Source organism: Pituophis catenifer, unplaced genomic scaffold (assembly GCF_029215685.1).
Source record: "Pituophis catenifer annectens isolate HBS135680 unplaced genomic scaffold, rPitCat1.0.hap2 SCAF_6, whole genome shotgun sequence".
Classification (NCBI taxonomy): Eukaryota; Metazoa; Chordata; class Lepidosauria; order Squamata; family Colubridae; genus Pituophis; species Pituophis catenifer.
The window spans coordinates 70,858,384-70,882,578 of NW_027256886.1; the positions used below are offsets into that span (position 1 = coordinate 70,858,384).

Sequence of the window (24,195 nt, forward strand, 5' to 3'; positions counted from 1 at the left end):
AGTATTTCATTACACACACACACACACACACACACACACACACAGAAAAAAATCATATCAATCTATTTATCTATTTTTTCCTTCACTTCTTAGAATCAGATTTGATTATTTCTTTCCAGATGTTGGAGGTCCTCCATTCTAAAATTCATAATAAAATGCACACAAGTTTGAACTTCAAAATTTTACTCATTTTACTCAATATTATATTACTATAATATTGTCCCACTTGCTTTCTAGGGAATAGTGTAGGCAAGATCTTTGGAATGAGGGAACAATTTTTAAATGTTTCTGTGCATAAATATGCCATATTTCTACTTGTGTTATTTCAGCAGAAAATGGCTTAGAATGCTAGAAATTCTAATGTCCTCTTCAACATTCAAAATGAAGGCTAGACTGCCTTCATCCTTTATTTTATTTCTTGTTTTATGTATGTTAAGTGAAACCAAATATTAGGGCAAGCCACTAGTATATAAACGGAGCCCAAACCCCACTCCCTACTAGTACTGATGATGTTATCTTGTTTGGTAATGAAATGTCTGCAAGAAAACAACCAAGATCAGAGAGCACTAAAGTCCCCACAGTTCAACTGTGAGCTATAAATTTTCTCTTTTCTTTGGGGAGCTGATTTGAAAAAATGAGAGCAATTATTGGCTGAAAAATGTATACCTTTGGGCAATTTTTATGAACATAAACATCATGCATAAAAATATTGCACAGGTATAATGCAGAATATAAAATTATTCCTAACTTAAGTAATAGTTGTGCTGAATGACATACATGACAGTTTATATTACATTTTTAAAATGTAGTTAAATGCAGTCCACCATACATTTATTTCAAAATTGGGCATGGAAAAAAGAATAAACCAATGTTGCAAATATTTATCACCAACAAAAAACCCTCAAATGTTTTCTTTTTTCAGTTCTATATTCAAGCATTTGTCAATGCCAGTTTATATATTTGCTGTTTTTAGATTTTACAGACTATTCTCTTTTTTAATGGTTAATACAATAGATATTTGTAATCTCTCTCTTCATCCATCAGCTGAAAATATGCCAATCTTCTTCTCAACATCAACATATTTTTGTATGTCACTATTAATTTAACCACATAAGGTATGAAACTCTAAATAAACAAAATACTGCCAATAAATCACAGTTCATTTGTTAGCTCAGAAACATTTGTTTCATAAGCATATGGCTAGCAAACTATCACACTTGCTCACTAGGCATTCTGGCACTATTCTCCTGTGCAGGGAAGATAAAATATAAACGAAGTGCCTCAAGATGCCTGATCAAGATTCTGAGATGCCAATCCCAGACAAATCCAGTAACTCTACACCAGGGGTGTCAAACTCACAGCATCACTGCGGTGTCATGTGATGTATCATGACTTTTTCCTCTTTGCTAAACCGGGCGTGGGCGTGGCCAGTGCGTGACATATCAGGTCTGTGGGCCACGAGTTTGACACCCTTCCTCTACACTTTCCCCCTGCCTCCTACTGAGATAAACTTCCTGTACTTTTGGTAGTCTTGGACCCAAAAGGATCACTGGTACCATTAAGTCTTTGAGGTTATATAATAATAAACTTTTGATCTTGAGGGATCAGGATGGTCCTAATTTCCAGGTTCCAGAATGCACTATAAAAATAAGCAATTATCAAATCCAAGGAAAGAAAAAAAGGGTTGTGCCATCAATTCTACCTTTGAATCCTAGCTGAGGAACGTTGATCCACAACAGTGTTAGCACCTCTTCTTCCAAGGAGAGTCTTAGACTCTCCTATTAAGATGCTAATGATGGAAATAACAACTGTTGAAAGACACATCATTGGTTAAATTTCTGGGTAGAAAATTTGGGACCACTGAACTCTTGAGTTACAGTCTTATATGTGATTTATAGTAAACCAGGACTTTACCCAAAAAGCCCTGAACTTCTGAAACCTTTGAACTGTGCAGGTATAAAACCCCATACCTTTGAATCACAGAAGCTACAGTGAAGAAGAAGAATCTTATGAATAACACAACACAAAAACATTACCGCAAGTGTGTCATAAAATGGGGTGTGTGTGTGTGTTCTACTGCTGCTTTTCACAATAATTTTTGTGTTAAATTGAGCATATGTGACTGCATGTTTGCTTAAAGGCAGAAAGATAACACTGAGACTACATAGGATTAACCCTATGGGAGTTTCTGTTTTCATCAGAACACAAAACACTAAATCATAATTATGCTATTTCCAGGTCCAAAGGTGATCTCTTAAATTGTTGCAGTTGTGTGCCACTCAACCTTTACATATGGCCCCTGTATGATATTACCTACACCTTTAAACATCAGACATGTAAAAGAACAAAAAGTTGCTAATTTTGAAGTCAAATTCAGACAGTGCCTTGATACAAAGGTTGATTTCCTCAATTGATATTCACTGCTGCAATGCACTTAACTACTTACTTGAAAAGTTCATTCCTCATTATAGCACGGTTTGTCTGAGGATCGATTGCATAGATCATGAGGTCAGATTTGGAATAATCTTCTTCTGAATATCCATCACCATATCTGCGAGCACCAATGGATTCCACCACCACTTTTGCACCAGGAATCTGGTCTTGAACATAGCGTTCCAAAATCCTGACAATGGAAAACTCTTGGTAATTTATTAGCTCTATTCTTTGACTTATTTAATTAGACAAAAATGTTAAAATCTTATATTGTAAAGAAAATTGATTAATAGCATGGCAGGAAGGCAGGAAGGCAGGAAAGATGGATGGATGGATGGATGGATGGAAGGAAGGAAGGAAGGAAGGAAGGAAGGAAGGAAGGAAGGAAGGAAGAAAAGGAATCCAGAAAAACTAGTTTTAAGTGTGGGGGTAATTAATTCTACCTGTTAGTATTATATTAAGACTTGAATTTTAAATGGTTTGAAAGGAAATTGCAAAGTTATTTTACAGAGGGAACTGGTAAGCATGATAAAGGAATAGGTTTTATCTTTTTTACAGAAGCTATTAAATTCCACAAACTACGCTCACAGTGAAATGCATTAAGTATATAACACAGAAGTGGCCATACATCTCACACACATAAGATTTATGCCTCTGAGAGAAATTGGAGTGCCAGATTGTCAGGCATACCAGAATGGAATAAGTAAGACTGGCAGTTAAGCCACAGGTATTTTCAGAAATGGAAAAAGTTGTTAACAGATTGTTTAAACAATGCTAGTGCAGAGCTGCAGTATGTTAGCAACCTAGAAAACACAGCTGACAATTATTGAAGATCCAGCCAGACTTCTAGACTTCCATAAATATTGTCTCATGCATTTGACTCTTTAAAAGTAGTCTATGTGGCACAGCAATAGCGATTTAAATAAATATCACTAGATTATGGGGTGTGACTTCCTTAACAACCACCTGGCTTAGCATTGGTATTTCTGGCCCCAATTGTCAAGGACTATCTTTAGTACTTTTGCTAACAGTACTATGAGCAACAACAACATTGATGTCTTGGATAATCTCATCGACCCTTGGAGGTTTATATTGACACTGTGGAACCCTGTTTTAAATGGAGTCCCAGTGATTTGCTCATCTTCCATAAGACCAATTCAGTGCATGCCCACTTAGTATCAGAAACAGCAGCCCCAAACTATTTTCTGAGTTCTTCATTTAAGAGTTATGATGTATGCCAGAGGTGTCAAACTGGCGGCCCATGGGCTGGATGCATCACGTGCAGGCCACGCCCACCCTAGCTCAGCGAATGGGAAAAAACATTGTGAAATGTCATGTGACGGCAACATGATGCCGCGAGTTTGACACCCATGATGTAGGCTATGGTCCACGTAGTTTTGCTCAGTTCTTAATATGAACATTTTTATTTATATCAGACAGTGAATTGGGCAACATATAAATTTAATAAATGAATAATTTTTCACATTTATTTATTCATTTACTTACTTGCTTGCCTACTTACTTAATTTACTTACTATTTTTACAAATAACTCAAGGCAGCAAACATATCCAACACATCTTCCTCCTCCTATTTTCCCCACAGTTCTGTGAGATTGTGTAACTGGCCCAAGGTCACCCAGTTATCTTTCATGGTTAAGGCAGGACAATATATATTGCATATTGTATTATAATCGTCCTTTAAAAAAGGAAATCTAACAAAATCCTCAAATTCACAAACTTTTTTTTTTTTGATAATTTAAGTAAATATTATTACTCTTCTGAAAGCCAAGTATTTTTACCTTAAAAGTTAGTACCATGCACAGGACGGCAAGCTTTCATTAATGTTACAAATGATTAATACATTTTATTAATTTAATTGTACTGATGGAGGTCCCCATGTCTTTTTTAAAATAAGAAATAAGGAGAAAACATAATTTTTAATAGGGTCAGGTTTTTGTTTTGTTTTATTAAGAAAGCAACTATAGTAGAGTTTTTTAAAAATATTTTGAAAACAGGGAAATGGGATTTATCTTGCAACGGCCAGCCTGAATTTCCCTGCTGCAGTTGCTACATTCTTTGATTTCTTCGAAGCTCTGCGTACTAATTCAAAAGAAAGCTGTGCAAAGCTAATTAAGCTTAGAGAAGCCCCTTCAGCAAACACTTCGGTTAATTTATACTTTTATATAAACTCTAAGCTGGGTTGATCAGCCCATAGACACATGGCATGCAGCACAGATGATTCTAGTCACATGGGTTTGGAGATTGATTCACATGAAAAGGATCTACGTTTTGGCTCATCAAATCATAGTGTTTCTTGAGCCAAGTTAAACAATCAGGGACGGCACAGATTCCTTGAACCAAAGCTTAGTAGGATTGCCTGAACCACATTTAGTAGAGTTGTTTAGGGACTTGCTTAGTTTGACTAATCTCTAGGGTTTTTTCTTTAAATATGGTTCTATGATTTACCATTGATGTCACTTCCCCTTTGGATATCTGCAATGTGCTTTACATGGGGTGCTCTTGAAGACCAGTCGGGAACTACAAATTCATAGATCCAAAACACAGTGGTACGTACAATATTGGTAGTTTGAAAGGATATCAAGCTGTACTAGCTATCGGTTTCCTTCGTGGTGCAATTCAAGGTATTATTATCACATTTAGAACCCTATTGACATAAGACCGAGTTACATATGGCACCACTACCATAGAGTATCTGCGCATCCTATCAGATTGGATAGTGTAGGCAACTGAAATCTTGCCATCTAGTGGAATCTTGAAAGTATACCTTTTCTGTGGCTATCCTATAGAATAGAGTTCCCCAACCTTTCCGGCTTTGAGGGGGTGGGGGTGGGGAGTATGCATGCACCATAGATGGGTTTCAGCAGGTTCTGATCAGTTCTGGAGAACCGGTAGCGGAAATTTTGAGTAGTTCGGAGAACCAGTAGTAAAAATTCTGACTGGCCCTACCCCCCATCTATTCTCTGCCTTCCAAGTCTCAGTTGATCGGGAGGAAATGGGGATTTTGCAGTAACCTTCCCCTGGATTGGGAAGGGAATGGAGATTTTACAGTATCCTTCACCTGCCATGCCCACCAAGCCACGCCCACCAAGACATGCCACGCCCACCATGCCACACCCACAGAACTGATAGTAAAAAAATTTGAAACCCACCACTAGTGTGCACATGCTGGCCTGCTTCGTGGGGATGCATGTGCTTGCGTGTGCACTTGCCTGCCATTTCCACAGCCTGGTTGCAAACAAGAAGTTAGGGACCCCTGTTATAGAACACACTCCACAGATTTCTTGGCAGGTTGCCACCTTTTTAATGTTTCAGAAAACTATCAAGACATGGCTTTTTAACTGAGGTAGAATGAAGATGTCTGAAGTTGTGGGGTTGATTAAGGCACCATATTCTGTTTTTGTTTTATGCGTTATGATTTTTATATTTATGAGTTCTGTTGTTGTTAGAAGCTGATCAAGGTTATGTTTTTAAATTAGGAAGCCATACAAAACTTTTAAATAAATCAAGTAAATCATAAAAGTTTGGTATGTTTTTGGATCAGTACATTTTTAATCATAAATGACTTTTTCGTGATTACGGAATGAAGATATTCATTACCCTATAAGCTGATCTTTGCTTTGTTCTACAAGAGTAGGAGGAACATTTGACACAATGACTTGCATATCCAGCTGGTTGACTACTGAAACCTGAAACAGAAAAACAAAAATATAATGGAGTCTGCAAAACATGTAATATACACCAAATAGAAAGTGTATCTCATTTACGAATTTCCTTTGATTACCAGCAGTTTGGAGCTTGACTGGAGAAACTTATTATAATAAAATAACACCACAATTTCCTCTCCTTAAACTTGGTGCAATTTAAAAAGCACAAATATGGCTGCAATACCAACTTTTTTTTTAAAGAAAAGATATGCTTTCATCTAAACGAGCCACCTTTTATTATTAAATAATATACAAGAGACCATGATTTGTGTATTGCCTTTTGTATTTTAACAGAACAAAATCTATCTGCAGTTTTGTATCTTTTTATCTGGAGATTCATATTCCAAACTGTATTAATTGAGTCTAACTGGGTATAGGATTTATGACACCAAATTGATCCTCAGCGACATCTATGTTTAAAACAGACCATTTCCTATTAGTCTCTATCAATCTATCTATAACAACCTGAGAAACATATGGAAAATCTCAAGTCATATTGACTTCTGTACAGGTAGTCCTGGACTTACAACTATTTGTTTAGTGACCATTCAAAGTTACAACGTAACTTCGTTTACTGAGTAAAGTGCCTTATGACCATTTTTCAGACTTACAACCTTGGCAGCATCACCATGGTCACATGATCAAAATTCAGATACTTGGCAACTGACTCATACTTATGACCATTGCAGTGTCCCAGAGTCATGTGATCATCTTTAGAGACTTTCTGACAAGCAAAATCAATGGGGGAGCCAGATTCACTTAACAACTGTGTTATTATATCTATATCTATATCTATATCTATATCTATATCTATATATCTATATCTATATCTATATCTATATCTATATCTATATCTATATCTATATCTATATCTATATCTATATTTATCTATATCTATATCTCCGATAAAATTCTAAACAAACAATTTAAAATGAGAGTAGGGTAAAATATAATACTTATAGGATGAAATATAATAATTTAATACCTAAACATATAAAATAGAATAAAATGGGATAAAATTATATTTCTTTATCACCCGTGCAATCTACCCCAATCAGGCCCACATATGCCGATCTCAGTCAGACCATTTTAGTCAGAAATTGTGCTGTATTAAATGTCATTTTCAGATTCTGGCCACACATGAGGTATGTTGATTTAAGATGGGCCATATGTTTAATATGTGGATAAAGGTACTTATTTCCCACTCCCTTATATAAACAGCAATCAAATAATATATGAGTCAGATCTTCTACCTCTTCAGCTCCACAGATACATGTATGTTCATTGAATGGAATCTCCCAAATCTAACCATTGTATCAAGCTGTTCAAATCTTGCTCTGGTAAATGTCTCCCTGAGATGTTTTGGCAATTGTGATTTTAAATAGTTGTGTTTTGTTACTAATTGCAGTTGATGCACTTAAGAACTGTGACAGGAATGGTCATAAAATGGAGGAAAATTCACTTAATAACTATCTCACTTAGAACAGAAATTTTGGGCTCAATTGTGGTCATAGGTCAAGGACTACCTCTATATAGAATACACAAGGAGGGCAAGCACAAGGAGAATTTATCCACTTGAACATTGAAAGAGCTGATCAAGTTCTTTCTCTTTCTACTTGCCCTTCACCTCAAAGGCAGTATAATCTTGGTTGCAAGAATGGAGTGTCGTTAGGAAATTATTGAAAGAATAGCATAATCTATATGCAATCAAGGCTGCAAGCAGAAAAAAAAATCATAATTTCCTTGGCTATGTAAGACCATGCTTTTTTTCAACTTATCTAGGTAGGAAACAGAAGCAATTGGATTGCTGAGAAAGAATGAAATTGATACAATGACCTCTACAGCCCACACATTAGTCAAGTAACTTAAGCTAAACCATTGGCAAGCCAGCATACAAATTCTATAATCGTACCAACCACACATCAGTGTATGATTAAAGCAAACGGTTGATATGCATGCAAATTATAAAACATGTTTCCTGATGTATGTACACTTGACAAAACTAAATCTCTTAAGAAGGTCAACTTTCATTTGACTTTCCGAGTACTTGAATTGCATAAGTAGCTTGCTTACTTAATGGCTTTTAAAACTAGTTAATCATCGGGATGTTGGGAGCATAATTTGATATTCTGCTAGGCTATGAAAAGTATCAGCATTTCATGATAGAAGTCTTTTAGATAAATAAACACATTCACACAAAAGCTTGAGGGGAAAATCCTGGGACTTTTCCAAGCAGAGACGCGGCTCCAGTAATTGACTTAAAAAATTCAAAAGTGGCAGAAATTTGTGTGTGTGTGTTGGGGGGGGGTAACTATCATTTTGGGAATTTTTTACCCTACTTTCTTTGTATTTCATAATTTTACCAATAAAGTGTTGTGGTCTGCCAGAAGCCTGCGGAGATGGCAGCAGAGACTGACATGAGGAGGCTGGGTGAGGAACATGGGCCAGTCCTGGAGTCTGGGGAAGGCCCGGACAAGGGCTCTGCGTCAAGGCAGAGATGGGCCCAGGGCCATCTGGGAGTGATGCACGGGCTCTGGAGCCTCCAGAGTTGGACAGCATAGAAGCAGAGGAACAGAAGGAGCCTGTTCCTAGTGCGTGCATGCACAGAGCTGCCAGAAAGCACAAAGAGTTAAAACAAAAGGGACGACTTGGGAGTAAGGCCTGGAGATAATTGGCCCCTCCCATAAGGCTTAAAAGAGGAGCAAAGGCATGTGGGCACTTTGCAGGAAAGCAATGTTGTAAATTCTGTTCCCAGTCGGCATCTCTGTTTGATTCTGGAATCCGTGTGGCTTTGCCAAGTAGGTTTTTGGCAGAGTGTCAAGGGAGATAAAGGTTGGTGATTGTCCTGAAGGACTTATCTCGAAGGACTTTTTGCAACTAATTGGGACTCGGCTGTGAATGAACGTAATTCACAGCTGTTGCAATAAAAGAGGTATTTGGGACTACTCGTGGGTTTTAATGACTCAGGAAGCCTAAGTCACAACATAAAGTTTTTTTTTTTAAAGTGAAATTGCCCCTTCATCAACTATCAAGGACTTGCAATCATGGCACTAAGCAGAGCTAATTCCAGTTTTGCTGTAAAGGGATTAATGTCACCGTGGAGTTAAAACCATTTCATTGCCTTGTAGTTGGAGAAGTATCACAAGGGATATCTGGCTTGCCCTGCTCCTAGCTGCATTACCATCATACTGATGTCTCTGCTCAGAACAGATGCCAAATATGATACGAAATATACTATATTTTAAGATTTTAACATTTTTGTCTAACTGTAAATAAGGTTAGACATAACCTGCAAGTACAAATGTGCATGCACATTCATGCACACCCACACCACAATACACAGTGCATCCATCCTTTCAGAGAAAGGTATAAAATTCCTATAATTTCTCTCTCCAACCAATCCTAGTAAAAATTAAAAAGATGCATTAGATCATCATGCCAAATGTTAACTTTGCCCAATGAAAGCACAATGGGGATAACTACACATATGCATGATTTCAAAGGAAATGTAATGGATTTTTAACAAGAAATTATTTTATTTAATAAATGATGCCAAGTCTCTAGATGTAAAAAAACCAAATTATTAGAGAAAGAAATATACAGAAAAATAAAAGAAAGGAAATTAAAACAAAAACCAGACACACAGACACAATTCCAGATAAAATAAAATATTAGGAGACTGTAAATAAATATATTTATTATAAGCCAAATAAATATCAACATCTTTAAGTGGTAGATAAGATTTGTTTTTGCCATGCCACACATCAGCAACAGAAGATTTGCAGCTACCTGGTTGTCAAGGTGCTGCTTTAAAGCCCTTCCTGATTTGGGACCAGGTTATCTGAGGGATTGTCTCTTACCAGTCCATTCACATGACCCATTAGAGCAAGGGGGGGCAAGAAATGCTGTGGGCCCCGTCCTCTAAGGAGATATATCTGGCAGGATCCAGAAGAAGGGACTTCTCCGCGGTGGCTCCCTCCCTTTGGAATATTATCCCCTCAGAAATTAGAATGGCCTCAACTTTGATACTCTTTCCTAAGTACCTGAAGATCTGGTTTTGCTAGTGAGCCTCAGTAATCCAGAGTGGGATGGAGCCCATCAAATGCTCATTTGACTGTGTGTTGTCACTGGGGGAGATTCTTTTTTATTTTTATCTACCAGTATATTGTTTGTAAGCCGCCTATTGAGCGAACAAGTGGCTATATCAATTTTCTAAATCAATAAATAAATACCGCCACTAACTACAACTGAAGCTCAATATAATGCAATCAGATCAAGAAATTATCAGGACAAATGTCTGTAAAAACAGGGGAATCATCGTAAATAAAACGTACATAGATCCGGAAAGGATCTAGTCAATCATACTTACAAGTACATCTGATTTGTTGCTCAACCCTTTTCCATAATTGTCTGTTGCGATGGCCTGAAACTTGAAATAAGACCGTCGCATGTTTTTGAACAGCATTGCTGTTTTGATCAGTCCTGTATACGGTTCAATCACAAAGCCTTCCTTGCCATCTTTGATTGGAGGGATGATGAGTCTATACTGCATGGCACTATAGTTGCCGGTGTCTTTATCATGAGCCTGATGGGTAAAAATGAGAGATAACATGAGAAAAATAATCTATGTGGGGTCCTTGGTGCTCTCTGAGCTTGGTTGTTTTTTTTCCCCCTTGCATATATTTCATTACCCAACTAGGTAACATCTTCAGTACTAGAAGAGACTGGGGTTTGCTCTCTGTTTAGATCCAGTAATATATTCATTTTAATTCATAAATATAATGTATTCATATCAGAGGTGGGTTTCAACAGGTTCTGACCAGTTCTGGAGAACCGGTGGCGGAAATTTTGCGTAGTTCAGAGAACCAGTAGTAAAAATTCTGACTGGCCCCACCCCGTCTATTTTCTGCGTCCCAAATCCCAGCTGATCAGGAGGAAATGGGGATTTTATTTTTTTATTTTATTTTTTATTTTATTTTGAATTTGTATACCGCCCTTCTCCCTGAGGACTCAGGGCGGTGAACAGCCAAGTAAAAACATCAAATACAAATATTAAAATACAGTTAAAATATACATATATAAATTTGGCCCTGTTAATTAAAAAACAATAAACAAAACACTTAAAAACACTTAAAAAAATACTTAAAATTTTTTTTGCAGTATCCTTCACCTGGATTGGGGAGGGAATGGAGATTTTACAGTATCCTTCCCCTGCCACGCCCACCAAGCCATGCCCACCAAGCCATGCCACACCTACCAAGCCATACCCAGAACCATTAGTAAAAAAATTTGAAACCCACCACTGATCCATATTAAATAAATTAAACTAAAAGGTATTGTGTATTAATGACAGCACAAATTCTGAAATACAAACATTTTTCGTGCCATACATTTTTTAGTATTATCAAGATTTACAAAAGGAGATCATCCAAAATGGGGAATTCGAAAGGGGGAATTTACAGAACGATAGGCCCTCACAGAATTGTCTAAAATATTACTAAAGCACATATGTTATCAGTGAAGAACACTTCTTCCATATTGATAGACATCCATGGGAAAGTTCATCCAAAATTAAATTTTAGAGTGCCACTGGTGAAATAAAAAGGTTAAGCAATATTTAGATCATGATTTTGCCAAGCCTGGATGATTGCTTACCTTTTCAGAAAGAGTCTGATACTTTACAAGAGAAACAGGCTTGGTTATTATTGTAAGCTGTATAACCATTACTATGCTGGATGTCTGACATGGAGACTTTAATCAGGATTTGAACATGGACTAGTTCTGTATTGCCCACTCAGTTAGAAGGCAATTGTAAAACACAAGTTAGAAACAAAGAATATTTAAAGAATGAATCTTTTCTAAAAATAAAGATTGACCTTGAAACCGTTGCGTAGAATGGAATTAAATTACTTTTTGCATTCCCCCCTTTTCCCCCAGATATTAAAGTTTTCAGTTTAAAAACATATGAAAACACTCCATCAACTGTATATTTAACAACAAAATACAAAATAAATCAGTGTGGGTTTGTGGATGTGTGTGTGTGTGTGTGTGTGTGTGTGTGTGTGTGTGTGTGTGTGCGTATTTGTGTAGTGGGGAAAGAGATTCTGGCTTAAACCCACATTAAACCAGAGCATATATTTGGCTGTGTATTTGATGCATAATTTCTAAAAATTTAGAAATCAAGTAGAAACAAGGACAGCTTAATGAATGCACATAAATGCATATAAAGGTGACATAGATCAGAAATAGACCAATAGAACCGTCTCTAATTAGGACTTGATTAAAGTATCAAGATTTCAACTTCAGTGTAGCAGTGTAGGTAGCACTGCTTCTTTTTATCAACTGCATTCATATGTCTTTGTTAGTTATTCAAAGATCTTTGAACTGAACTGAAGATTTTTTAAAAAATAGAATAGAATAGAATTCTTTATTGGCCAAGTGTGATTGGATGCATAAGGAATTTGTCTCGGTGCATACGATCTCGGAGTTCATAAAAGAAAAGATACATTCATCAAGAATCATAAGGTACAACACTTAATGATAGTCATGGGGAAACAGTCAATATAAATCAATATAAAACTATCAGAAAGAGTTTGTGTGCTGTGAGTATCAGAGTATGCCCTTTTTACCCTAAAAGAAAGATGGCTGCAATCCCCTTAATTTCCTATAAAGGCAAATATTTTTGTCACTTCATTAAGGAGAGATATATGATGCCTCAAGGGTTCTGATAGGCCTGTCAGAGAAGAGAAAGAACTACAGTTAATCTTAATGACAGTATATCTTTTCCTTTATTTATGTGGCATATATTAATAGGCAGATGTTTTGACAACTCTCTATGAACAGATGCAGAGGAATGGATCTGCTTTATAACAAGGACAATTTTAATCTATTAATTAGATGGAACTGTATGTCACCGGCTGCACATTTACGCTCAGACTGAAGTATGTTTGAAATTTTTGTTTTCCAAATTAAGCACGGATTGAAGTCTCTTGGCACAAGAATCCTCATTATATGCTTTTTATTCATATATAAAAAGAGGAGCTGTTTCTTACATTCAGCAGCAAGAGAAAGCCGTTGTACATGAATGATAATGGCTTGTAAAAGTTTTGAATTAACAAATGCATAATTTGGTTTTGTTTAAAATTGGAAAAAACAAGCTTCTATGTGTAATTATGAAAGAAGAGACAAGTAATCTACACAACACATTCACGTTACACCTCAAGTAGACCATAAATGAGAAAGAGGATGTTTCAGGCTCACAAGAAACCAATTGGGTAGCTTCTAACTCCATTAGCCCACAATTAGAAATGTGACAAATAAAATTACCCACAGATTATGCTGAGATGGAATCACAGAGAATGAAAACCAGTAGTGAAATCCAAATCCAATTACCAGTTCTGTGGGCGTGGCTTGGTGGGCATGGTGTGGCTTGTGGGTGTGGCTTGATGGGCATGGAAGGGGAAGGATACCGCAAAATCTCCATTCCCACCCCACTCAGGGGAAGGCTACTGCAAAATCCCCATTCCCTCCCCACTCCTGAGGGAAGGATATTGCAAAATCTCCATTCCCATCCCACTCTGGGGCCAGCCAGAGGTGGTATTTGCCAGTTCTCTGAACTGCTCAAAATTTCCACTACCGGTTCTCCAGAACCTGTCAGAACCTGCTGGATTTTACCCGTGATGAAAACCATAGGTCAGCCATCAGTCGAGGAAAATCTGTACAAAATTTTGATTATATAAACATCCTTACACTTAAGTAACTCTTTAAAAAAGGCTGTAAACTTGACGTATGCAATAGGATTTTTGGAACCCCTTTTTCAAAAGGCTTCCAAAGCCTGAAAAACACAGATAATTTCTTGCTCACTGTCATGTCTTTTATTTTTGTGTAAAAAAAAAAGTCTATAGAAAAATGTCATAATCATTTATCAGAATGGCAATTTAGAATGATCTGCTTGTTTTTCTGCCTAAGGATGCCAAAGAACTGAACATTTACTGTATGCGCAAAAATATGCTATGCATTAGATGACTCAAAACAAATCAAAAAACGTCCTTGGGCATTTATAGTACAAGATAGCTTTCATTAGAACAATACAAGCTAGGGCTAGTTATGGAGATAGTGACAATAAAATGACATTGTTACTGGTGTTAAAAAGTCTGAAGGAAGAAAGGATACTGAAATGCAGGAACAATTCAGGAACTTAAGACATGATGCCACACTGAGTTAGCAGGTGTAGCTTTTGAGACTAAAAATATACATCAGGCTGTCAATTCCTGCAGGGAGAAAAGTGCTTGTGTTTTAAAAAGCTATCATATTTTTGCTGGGAACTGTGATTGGAAACATCTGAATTTGCCATCTGCTTTAGTGCTGCTAAAGTTTAGCAGAAAAAGATCATTCAATTTATGATTCCCATTTAATATATCAGATTAAACAAAATTAGGAATGACTTGATAGAGTAGATTAGAATGGCCAAAAGTATTCATAGTAGCATCTTCTCCCCACCCCCACCCCCCACAAATTTAAGCAGCTGATTTGATGTAGGCTTCTTTTTTTTTTTAAGGACAAAGAATAGTTAAGTCTGATGTTTCTCATTGCCAATAAAATGGCCATTTTCCAGCAATTTTTTATTGAAATATCATAGATTTCATAATGTCTATGGCAGTGGTGAAATCCAGTTTTTTTTTTTACTACCGGTTGGTTCTATGGGTGTGGCTTGGTGGGCGTGGCAGGGGAAGGATACTACAAAATCTTCATTCCCACCGCACTCTAAGGGAACGATACTGCAAAATCCCCATTCCCTGCCAACTCCTGGGGGAAGGATACTGCAAAATCTCCATTCCCACCCCACTCTGGCCTGAGCCAGAGGTGGTATTTACCGGTTCTCTGAACTACTCAAAATTTCCGCTATCGGTTCTCCAGAACTTGTCAGAACCTGCTGGATTTCACCCCTGGTCTATGGGGGTTCTCAGTCATCTAGGTCGTGGTTGTCCCAAAGGTGCTTTTTCAAGAGGCAACTGGACTTCCTTGTTTTTCTTTGAAGACATTTCGTTTCTCATCCAAGAAGCTCCTTCAGCTCTGACTGGATGTTGGGGAACAGAAGGATTTGTATTCCTTTCAGACAACTGGAACTGCTGTCCACATTTGAAGAGAGAGGAACGGTGGTTTGAAAGAGGGCTCAAAGAGGCCATCTATGTCAAAATTGAACAGCCCTCTCTCAACAGAGGTGAATGCAGGGGTGGGTTCTACTTACCTTTACTACCAGTTCGCAGCAGGGCCGTGCGCACAGCTCGCTTCACTCATGTGTGTGCGCACTCTTCTGCGCATGCGCAGAAGCATTTTGATGAGATCAAGGTCGGTGGGTGGAACCTACCGCCAGTTTTACTACCGGTTCTATAGAACCATTGCGAACCGGGGGCAACCCACCACTTGGGGGATGGATATGACATCATCAATCTCCAGTCTACAACACAGTCCTTTCAGTAGTTCCAAAAAGGCTCCACACTCATTTGCACTACTCAGGTAATCCTGAGGACACAGATAAACCTGAGTGGCCTCTCTAAATGAATGTAAATGACCAGCTAATTGCAAGGAATATAAATCTTTCCATTCCTCACCATCCAGTCACAGCTGAAGAAGCTTCGTGGATGAGAAGTGAAACATTTTCAAAGAAAAACAAGAAACTCCAGTTTTCTCTTTAAAAAGTACCTTTGTGTCCCTTTCTGGATCGGGACTCGTTACGCACAGTCACTCATGCCCTTGTCACCTCCCGCCTGGACTATTGCAATGCTCTCTACATGGGGCTCCCCTTGAGGAGCACCCGGAGGCTCCAACTGGCGCAGAGTGCGGCCGCGTGGGTGGTAATGGGAGCGACGTGGCATTCCCATGTGACACCCTTCCTGCGCGAGCTGCACTGGCTCCTGGTGGTCTTCCGGGTGCGCTTCAAGGTTCTGGTTACCACCTTTAAAGCGCTCCATGGCTTAGGACCTGGGTACTTGCGGGACCGCCTACTACCACCAATAGCCTCCCACCGGCCGGTACGCTCCCATAGAGAGGGGCTCCTCCAGGTGCCGTCAGCCAAACAATGCTGACTGACGGCCCCCAGGGGGAGAGCCTTCTCTGTGGGGGCACCCACTATCTGGAACGAGCTCCCCCCAGAGATACGGAGGATCCCGGATCTGCGCACCTTCCGCCGCGCCTTAAAGACCTTACTATTTCACCAGGCCGGCCTGGCCTAATTTTCCCCCTCTTTTATAAAAGATTTTTAAAATTTTAAATATCTTTTAGTATTTTATATATTCAATTTTAAATTGGTTTTAAAAGTTTGGGGTTTTAAATTTGTCGGGGCCAAAATTATTTAATTTGATTTTATTCTATTTTAAATTTTGTATGTATGTGTTTTTATTGTTTGGCTGTGCACCGCCCTGAGTCCTTCGGGAGTAGGGCGGTATAGAAATCTAATAAAATAAAATAAATAAAATAAATAGAGAGAGATTTCTGGCAAAATCACCGTAATCCATCTTGAAATATGATATTTTTATTATATTCTCCTTCATCTTTTCCTTTTAAAACATTTTGGTGAAGCTTTTTTCCCAGTCTTCAGGCTCAATTCAGTCTCCCAAAAATAATAACCAAGAGCCATCTGTCAGAGATACTTTTATTTAATTTCATGCACTGAGCAGGATTAGACTTCATAATGTAATGGCCCCTTCCAACTTGATTAATGTATGGAGCACACAAAAATCTGAATTTATTTTTAGGAGTTCTTGGCTGCTCATGTCTTTACTACATTGAATCTCACTGCATATATATCCTTGTTTTAACATAGAATTATAAGTCTGTACTTTTTCATTTTCTGGAGGTAATAGCTGCTATGGGCAGATATATGTGTGTAACTTAATTGAGATTTTTTAGTCCATCAATGTGATTGATTCAATGCCGAACACTGTAAAATAGTGATAATTCTCATTTTACATTGAAACTGGCTTACATCATCAAAGTAAGTATCTGAATTTATACCGCCAAATGTATCACCACAGGCAGTTTAGTGTTGGAGGGATAGTTTTGCAGCGAAGCTGATCCTTTGTACTTGTTCTCCTATTGATTTCAACAAGTAGAAATAGCAAGAAAGTGACTCCTTTTTTCTTCTTACTCTTTTTCCTCTGAATGGATCCCTTCCTTCCTTCCTTCCTTCCGCCCTCCCTCCCTCCCTCCCTCCCTCCCTTCCCATCCTTCCTTCAATCCTCATCCTCATCCATAAGAACTGTAAGATCAGCAGTGCAGGCTTTTTAGCTAAGCGTGTAATTTTCTTAATAACTTTTAGCTGACTTATCGGATATTAAGCAGACTCTGGATGTTTTGAAACTATTATGAGTGGTCTAATAATCAAGAAGCTTCAAGCTTTCAATTTATAATATTCTGACTTAAATATACACAAAGGTGCTAGAAGAAATTACAAAGAAGAGAAAAGCCCTATTTAAAATTAGGGCCAGAAATAGAAGATGCTACTTCTGCAGGAAATATACCCGTACACAGATTAAATGCCCCAGAATAGTTATGTTCTGGTGGAAAATAAGTCAAGCAGTACTTCAGAGCGGGTGACTCATCAAGGCACAATACAAAGCAAAGCAAAATGATAAAGCTGGTAGGAAGAAACTCTGGTCCCAAAACAGAGAAGACTCTTAAACTAGCTCTAAAAAGCATTTTAACATGCATGCGTTGACTCTGTTATAACCTGTAATTTAATTAAAAAAAGGTAGAGATTTACTAAATTGGACATTAACTGCAAGGCTCCCCATTTACCTATCAGATGGAAAATTAGCTTTTGCTGAAGGCAAGACTGCACTGTTAAGCAAAAAAGAAAAAAGAAAAGAAAAGAAAAGAAAAACCACATTTTTTAAAAAACAACCACAGAGTATTGATGCTTTTGCCTATTCCAGTTTAGATACTCATTTGATATCAGTGAAAGATGCCAGTGAAAGAGACCACGATAACATTACACATTTTGTAATTTATACATATTATAAATTGAAAGAAAAATGCTGTTTTGTCAGGGAAGGACTTGAATTGCTTATGAGAGAGACTGTCAAGGAGAGTGGTCCGTTTGAAAGAGATTACTGTATGTAAATGGAAAACATCTAAAAATGTGAAACAATGTGCATGTAAAGTATGCCAGAATGTATAGCACAAGGGATTAGGTCAAGGTGTTTCAAATGCAATATCTCAACCTAAGTGAAAATGGGGATTTAATCAGAGGCTTAAAAGCAGAGGTTTCAAAGGGAAATATTAGTGTTTGTACTGTCTAAAGGCAAATGAAATCTAACCCCGCCCCCCTTTTCTTCAGTGAAAGGAAAGAGTCATTCAGAGCTCTTTAGAGATGATTTCACAGTGGTATCCATGAAGACTAAAGCTCCAGAGGAAAACAGCTGTCTTCTGACATTTATTGATATCTCTGAATATAGAACATTGAGCATAGAATAATAGAGTGGGAACGAACCTTGGAGGTCTATACATGCTTGTGAAGAAGGCACAGAAGAGGCTGAACTTCCTGAGAATGCTCAGGAAGATAAATCTATCTCAGCATCTACTTCTGTCCTACTATTGCAGCACCATTGAGAGTGTCCTGACATACGGCATTCTTGCATGGTATGGGAGCAGCTCTGTAGTGGACAAAAAAACTCTACAGAGAATCATTAAACCTGCCCAGAATATCATCGGGCTCCAGCTACAGCCCCGGACAACATCTTCAAATCTCGCTGTTTGAGGAAGTTGCATAACATTCTCAGAGATTCTTCCCACCCTGCTTACAATCTTTTTGGACTGTTGCCTTCTGGCAGAAGATACAGAACAATTAAAACTCGGACCACACATTTTCTGAATAGTTTTTATTCCAGAGCTATAATTGCACTCAACAATGAACTAAAGGGCCACCATCAGTGAGCTGTTGGACAGCATTACTTGGTCTGTTGTGTGGATGTTTGGCTGGTTTAGGGGTGGGGAATTGTGGTGGGTGGGAGTGTGTTTGGGGATTGTTATGTGTGTTGGACCTGGTCTTTGGGTGTTAAGTGAATTTCGTTTTATGGGTATACTGTGTATACACTTACAATGACAATAAAGTTGTTGTTGTTGTTGTTGTTGTTATTATTATTATTATTATTATTATTATTATTATTATTATTATTATTATTATTTATACATACATACATACAGTGGGTGTGTATATATATATATAGAGAGAGAGGGGGGGAGGAGACGGAGGAGAGAGAGAGAGAGAGAGAGAGAGAGAGAGAGAGAGAGAGATTCATTGTGAAAGCAAAGAAGATAAGCTCCTTCCCTGTGACACTATTCTGAAGTTATATTTTAAAGTAAGAATTTAATTTTCGATACAAAAATCACATGTTGACAGAATGACCTGCAGAAAGAAAAGCTTTAGACTGTAAATGAGTCTTTATAATCAATCCTAATATAGAAAAGACCATCCTACATTAAAAGATCAGATCAACAGCTAAGAAATATTCTCCAAAAGGAAACTTTTTGAATATTGCAGCATATAGATAGAAAATGTGTCTTATAGAGCGCTTTACACAAGGAAAGTTAAGCTTGTACTCAAACCCAGGAATTATCTATCAAATCAAATCAAATCAAATCAAATCAAATCAAACTTTTATTATCACTTTCAGGCTAGAAAGCCTAATAAAATATATAAACCTGTTATAATTTAACAATAACACTTGAAAAAAGACAAAAGATGCAATAAAATGATGGTAGTAACTGTAGTACAGATAGTGGTGGCAATCACCAAAATTTGTGCTAACCTTCAACTAAAGATGGCGCAGATATAACAAATGGAAGTACAAAATCAGACAATCTGGAAAAATAAAGTCAGTTATTTGGTCAATTAGAATCAGCGACAGATGAATCTTGGATTCTCTATCAGGACTGGTCTTCTAAATGGGATAAATATCCATTAACTTCTGGAATCCCGTATAGCGAGACCATGAAAGAAGCTAATGGCTTGGAGATTCCACAGAGCAATCTCCACATGGGCAGAAGCACTGTTGAAAAGGGATGGTTCTGTACTATCCCCACAAGAGTTCAGATGGTAGTCATCAACTGAGCTATGATGAAAGCCAGAGAAGAATTTCAGAATTAGAACTGATGAGAGAGAATTAGATAAGATGATGGCCCATGCTCATTTGAGAAGAAGCTATACAAAGAGCCTTGGTAGTACAGTGGTCTAAGGCACCCTGTTATTAAGCTGGTTATTAAGACCAGCTGCCTGCAATTACTGCAGGTTCGAATCTCGCCAAGGCTCAAGGTTGATTCAGCCTTCCATCCTTTCTAAGGTAGGTAAATTGAGGACCCAGTTTGTGGGGGCAATAAGCTGACTTTGTATAAATATACAAAAGGATGAAGGCTATTGCTGAGCACATTGTAAGCTGCCCTGAGTCTCCGGAGAGGGGCGGCATATAAATCAAATTATAGGAGCCAGACAGAAGCACTGTAATTTAACACCAGCTGCCTGCAATTACTGCAGGTTCGAATCTCGCCAAGGCTCAAAGTTGACTCAGCCTTCCATCCTTTCTAAGGTAGGTAAATTGAGGACCCAGTTTGTGGGGGCAATAAGCTGACTTTGTATAAAATATACAAAAGGATGAAGGCTATTACTGAGCACATTGTAACCCGCCCTGAGTCTCCGGACAAGGGCGGCATATAAATCAAATAAATCAAATAAATAAATAAATAAATAAATAAATAAATAAATAAAAAAAAAAAATCCATAAATCATAAAGCTGAATACTAGTTTTAAACTGGTTTGAAAATCCATATCTCAGATATGTTGTTTTAAGATAACTTTTGGCATTTTCCAGCCCTGATAGAAAGAGGCTTTCCAAAGAAACTCCTGAAAATTAAACTTTGCTATTATTGCTTTGCTACTTGTAAAACCAGAGCTAATGGAGAAAATTTCAACCAGAAATTGAGGAGCATGGTGGCTTGCATGGTTAGGACAAACAGCAAGCCTGTGTTTGAGACCCGAGTGTCGCCATGGCGGGAGAGGGGGGGGGGAGGGAGGGAGAGGGAGAGAGAGAGAGATTCATTGTGAAAGCAAAGAAGACAAGCTCCTTCCCTGTGACACTATTCTGAAGTTATATTTTAAAGTAAGAATCCTGTCTTTTGCTCCAGCTCCTGCTGGGGACATTTTCATTTCATTTCATTTCATTTATTCAAATTTCTATACCGCCCTTCTCCTTTCGGACTCAGGGCGGTGAACAGCCAAGATAAAAACATCTATACAAAACATCACAGTTTAAAAATAAAGTTAAAATAATTTATAATTTGGCCCATAATTTAAAACTTATCAATTAAAATCAATATTAAAATTTTAAAAACTAACCCTAAAATCAAGACAGACCGGCTAACTGGAAAAAATGAGTTTTTAGGGCCCGACGAAAAATCCGAAGGTCGGAGATCACTCGTATCTCTGGGGGTAGATTGTTCCATAGGGTAGGTGCCACCACAGAGAAGGCTCTCCTCCTGGGGGTCGTCAGCCGGCATTGTCTGGCCGACGGCACCCTGAGGAGGCCCTCTCTGTGGGAGCGAACCGGCCGGTGGGAGGCTATTGGTGGCAGAAGGCGGTCCCGTAAGTACCCTGGCCCTAAGCCATGGAGCGCTTTAAAGGTGATCACCAACACCTTGAAGCGCACCCGGAAGTCCACCGGAAGCCAATGCAGCTCGCGCAGGAGAGGAGTCACATGGGAGCGCCCCGTCGCTCCCATAATCCCCCGCGCAGCCGCATTCTGCACCAGTTGGAGCCTCCGGGTGTACCCCAAGGGGAGCCCCATGTAGAGAGCGTTACAATAGTCCAGACGAGAAGTGACGAGTGCTTGAGTGACCGTGCGTAGGGAGTCCCGGTCCAGAAAGGGGCGCAACTGGCGTATCAGGCGAACCTGACAAAAAGCCCCCCTGGCCACGGCTGTCATATGCCCTTCTAAAGACAGCCGCGCATCCAGGAGGACACCCAAGTTGCGGGCCCTCTCCGTGGGGGCCAATGATTCGCCCCCAATAACCAGCGATGGCGTCAGCTGGCTATACCGGGACGCCGGCAGCCACAGCCACTCGGTCTTGGAAGGGTTGAGTCGAAGCCTGTTTCTCCCCATCCAGACCCGCACGGCCTCCAGGCACTGGGACATCACTTCCAAGGCATCATTGGGATGGTCTGGGGTGGAAATGTACAGCTGAGTATCATCAGCGTACTGATGGAACTCCACCCCAAAACCACGGATGATCTCACCCAGCGGCTTCACATAAATGTTGAACAGGAGGGGCGAGAGGACCGACCCTTGCGGCACCCCACAAACAAGGCGCCTTGGGGTCGACCGCTGCCCCCCTGTCAACACGGATTGCGACCGGTCGGAGAGATAGGAGGAGAACCACCGCAAAACGGTGCCCCCCACTCCCAATCCCTCCAGCCGGCGCAACATGATACCATGGTCGATGGTATCAAAAGCCGCTGAGAGGTCTAATAGGACCAGGATAGAGGAAGAACCCCTATCCCGGGCCCTCCAGAGATCATCCACCAATGCGACCAATGCCGTTTCCGTGCTGTACCCAGGTCTGAAGCCGGACTGGAGCGGATCCAGATAGACAGCTTCATCCAGGTACTGGGGAAGCTGTCGCGCCACCACACTCTCAACAACCTTCGCAATAAAGCGAAGGTTGGAGACTGGACGATAGTTAGCCAAAACAGCCGGATCCAGGGATGGCTTCTTGAGGAGAGGCCTCACCACCGCCTCTTTCAAGGCAGGCGGCAGGACACCCTCACTCAAAGAAGCGTTAATAATCCCCTGGAGCCAGCCTCGTGTAACCTCCCGGGAAGCCAGCACCAACCAGGAGGGACACGGGTCCAATAAACATGTGGTTGCGTTCAGCCGCCCCAAGATCCTGTCCATGTCCTCGGGAGCCACAGGATCGAACTCCTCCCAGATAACACTCTCAAGGCCTGCCTCAGTCATCTCGTCTGAACTAACCCAGTCGGCGGCCAAGTCTTCCCGAATCTGAGTTATTTTATCATCCAGATACTGTACAAAATCCTCAGCTCGGCCCTGCATGAAAGGAGTCCCAACGGGGCATCCCCTGAGCAACAGTGATGCCACCGTCTAATCCTTTCTACCTGGAAGCACCTCTGTGCCTCCAACATGTGTGTGATGCAACTACAAATTAAGGAGAGAGAATCAGGTTTTGGCACACACAAAAACCAAAGTTGTCTTTAACCATAAAACAGCATTCTTGATGCATCTTGGAACTGCAAGTATAGCTCTTATAATTTTGGAGTGCAGGGCTCCCAAGATATTAAACTTTGTAAAAAAATGCAAATTGGAATGCCATAAAGAAGCAGAGAGATTACCTTAGCAAGAAAGACCTTGCAAGCTGCAGGAATAAAATGTTCTCTCTTTGAATAGAAGAAACTTAAGGCAGCTGTGGAGCTACCTTGGGCCACACTTTCCTGATAAGAGAATGTGAGCTCCAAGATAAGAAAACCTGGAACTACACCTCAAGATATTTATAAGTATGTACTTCCTCTGTTGGGGTCCCATTAATTTTCCATTTGTTGTGTTGTGCAAACACTAGCGCCTTAGTTTTTTGCCACAAGTTGTTCTTTTAGATAAAGGAAGCCAACATTTCAAAGCCCTGCTCATTCCCACCTGGGAGACTGACAAAATTACTATACTGCCTGCACATAGCAAGGCTCGAATTGCACCATCTGCTAACATTGGAGAGTGATGATTAGAAGATGAGAGAGTCTGAACAGTTGTATTGGTTGCCAGTGTTCTGACCTAGGCTTCCTCTTATAGTAAAAAGCACACAATTAATCCCAAAAGAAGTCTTTTCTTTATTTTAACGGCTGTGAATTCCTTCCATTCATAGCACGTGCTGAATCACCAAGAGTTTATAAATAGTCCAGCAGAAGTCTGCCACAGTCCTTCAGATAAGGCTGGTAAACACCCACCTTTATCTTCTTTGACACGCTGCCAAAGACCTAATT

At 39.3% G+C, this 24,195-nt stretch overlaps 1 protein-coding gene across 1 annotated transcript in view; it reads right to left on the reverse strand.

Annotated features, from left to right (window-relative positions):
* The window catches only part of PCDH15 (protocadherin related 15), a 403,619-nt gene that overhangs the window by 14,818 nt on the left and 364,606 nt on the right, over positions 1–24,195 (reverse strand). Inside the window, exons 27-29 of the mRNA XM_070946499.1 lie at positions 10,528–10,743; positions 6,052–6,140; positions 2,447–2,623 (exon numbers count right to left, since the gene is read on the reverse strand). Coding sequence (XP_070802600.1) covers positions 2,447–2,623; positions 6,052–6,140; positions 10,528–10,743 — 482 coding nt within the window. The remainder of the gene's footprint in view (positions 1–2,446; positions 2,624–6,051; positions 6,141–10,527; positions 10,744–24,195) is intronic.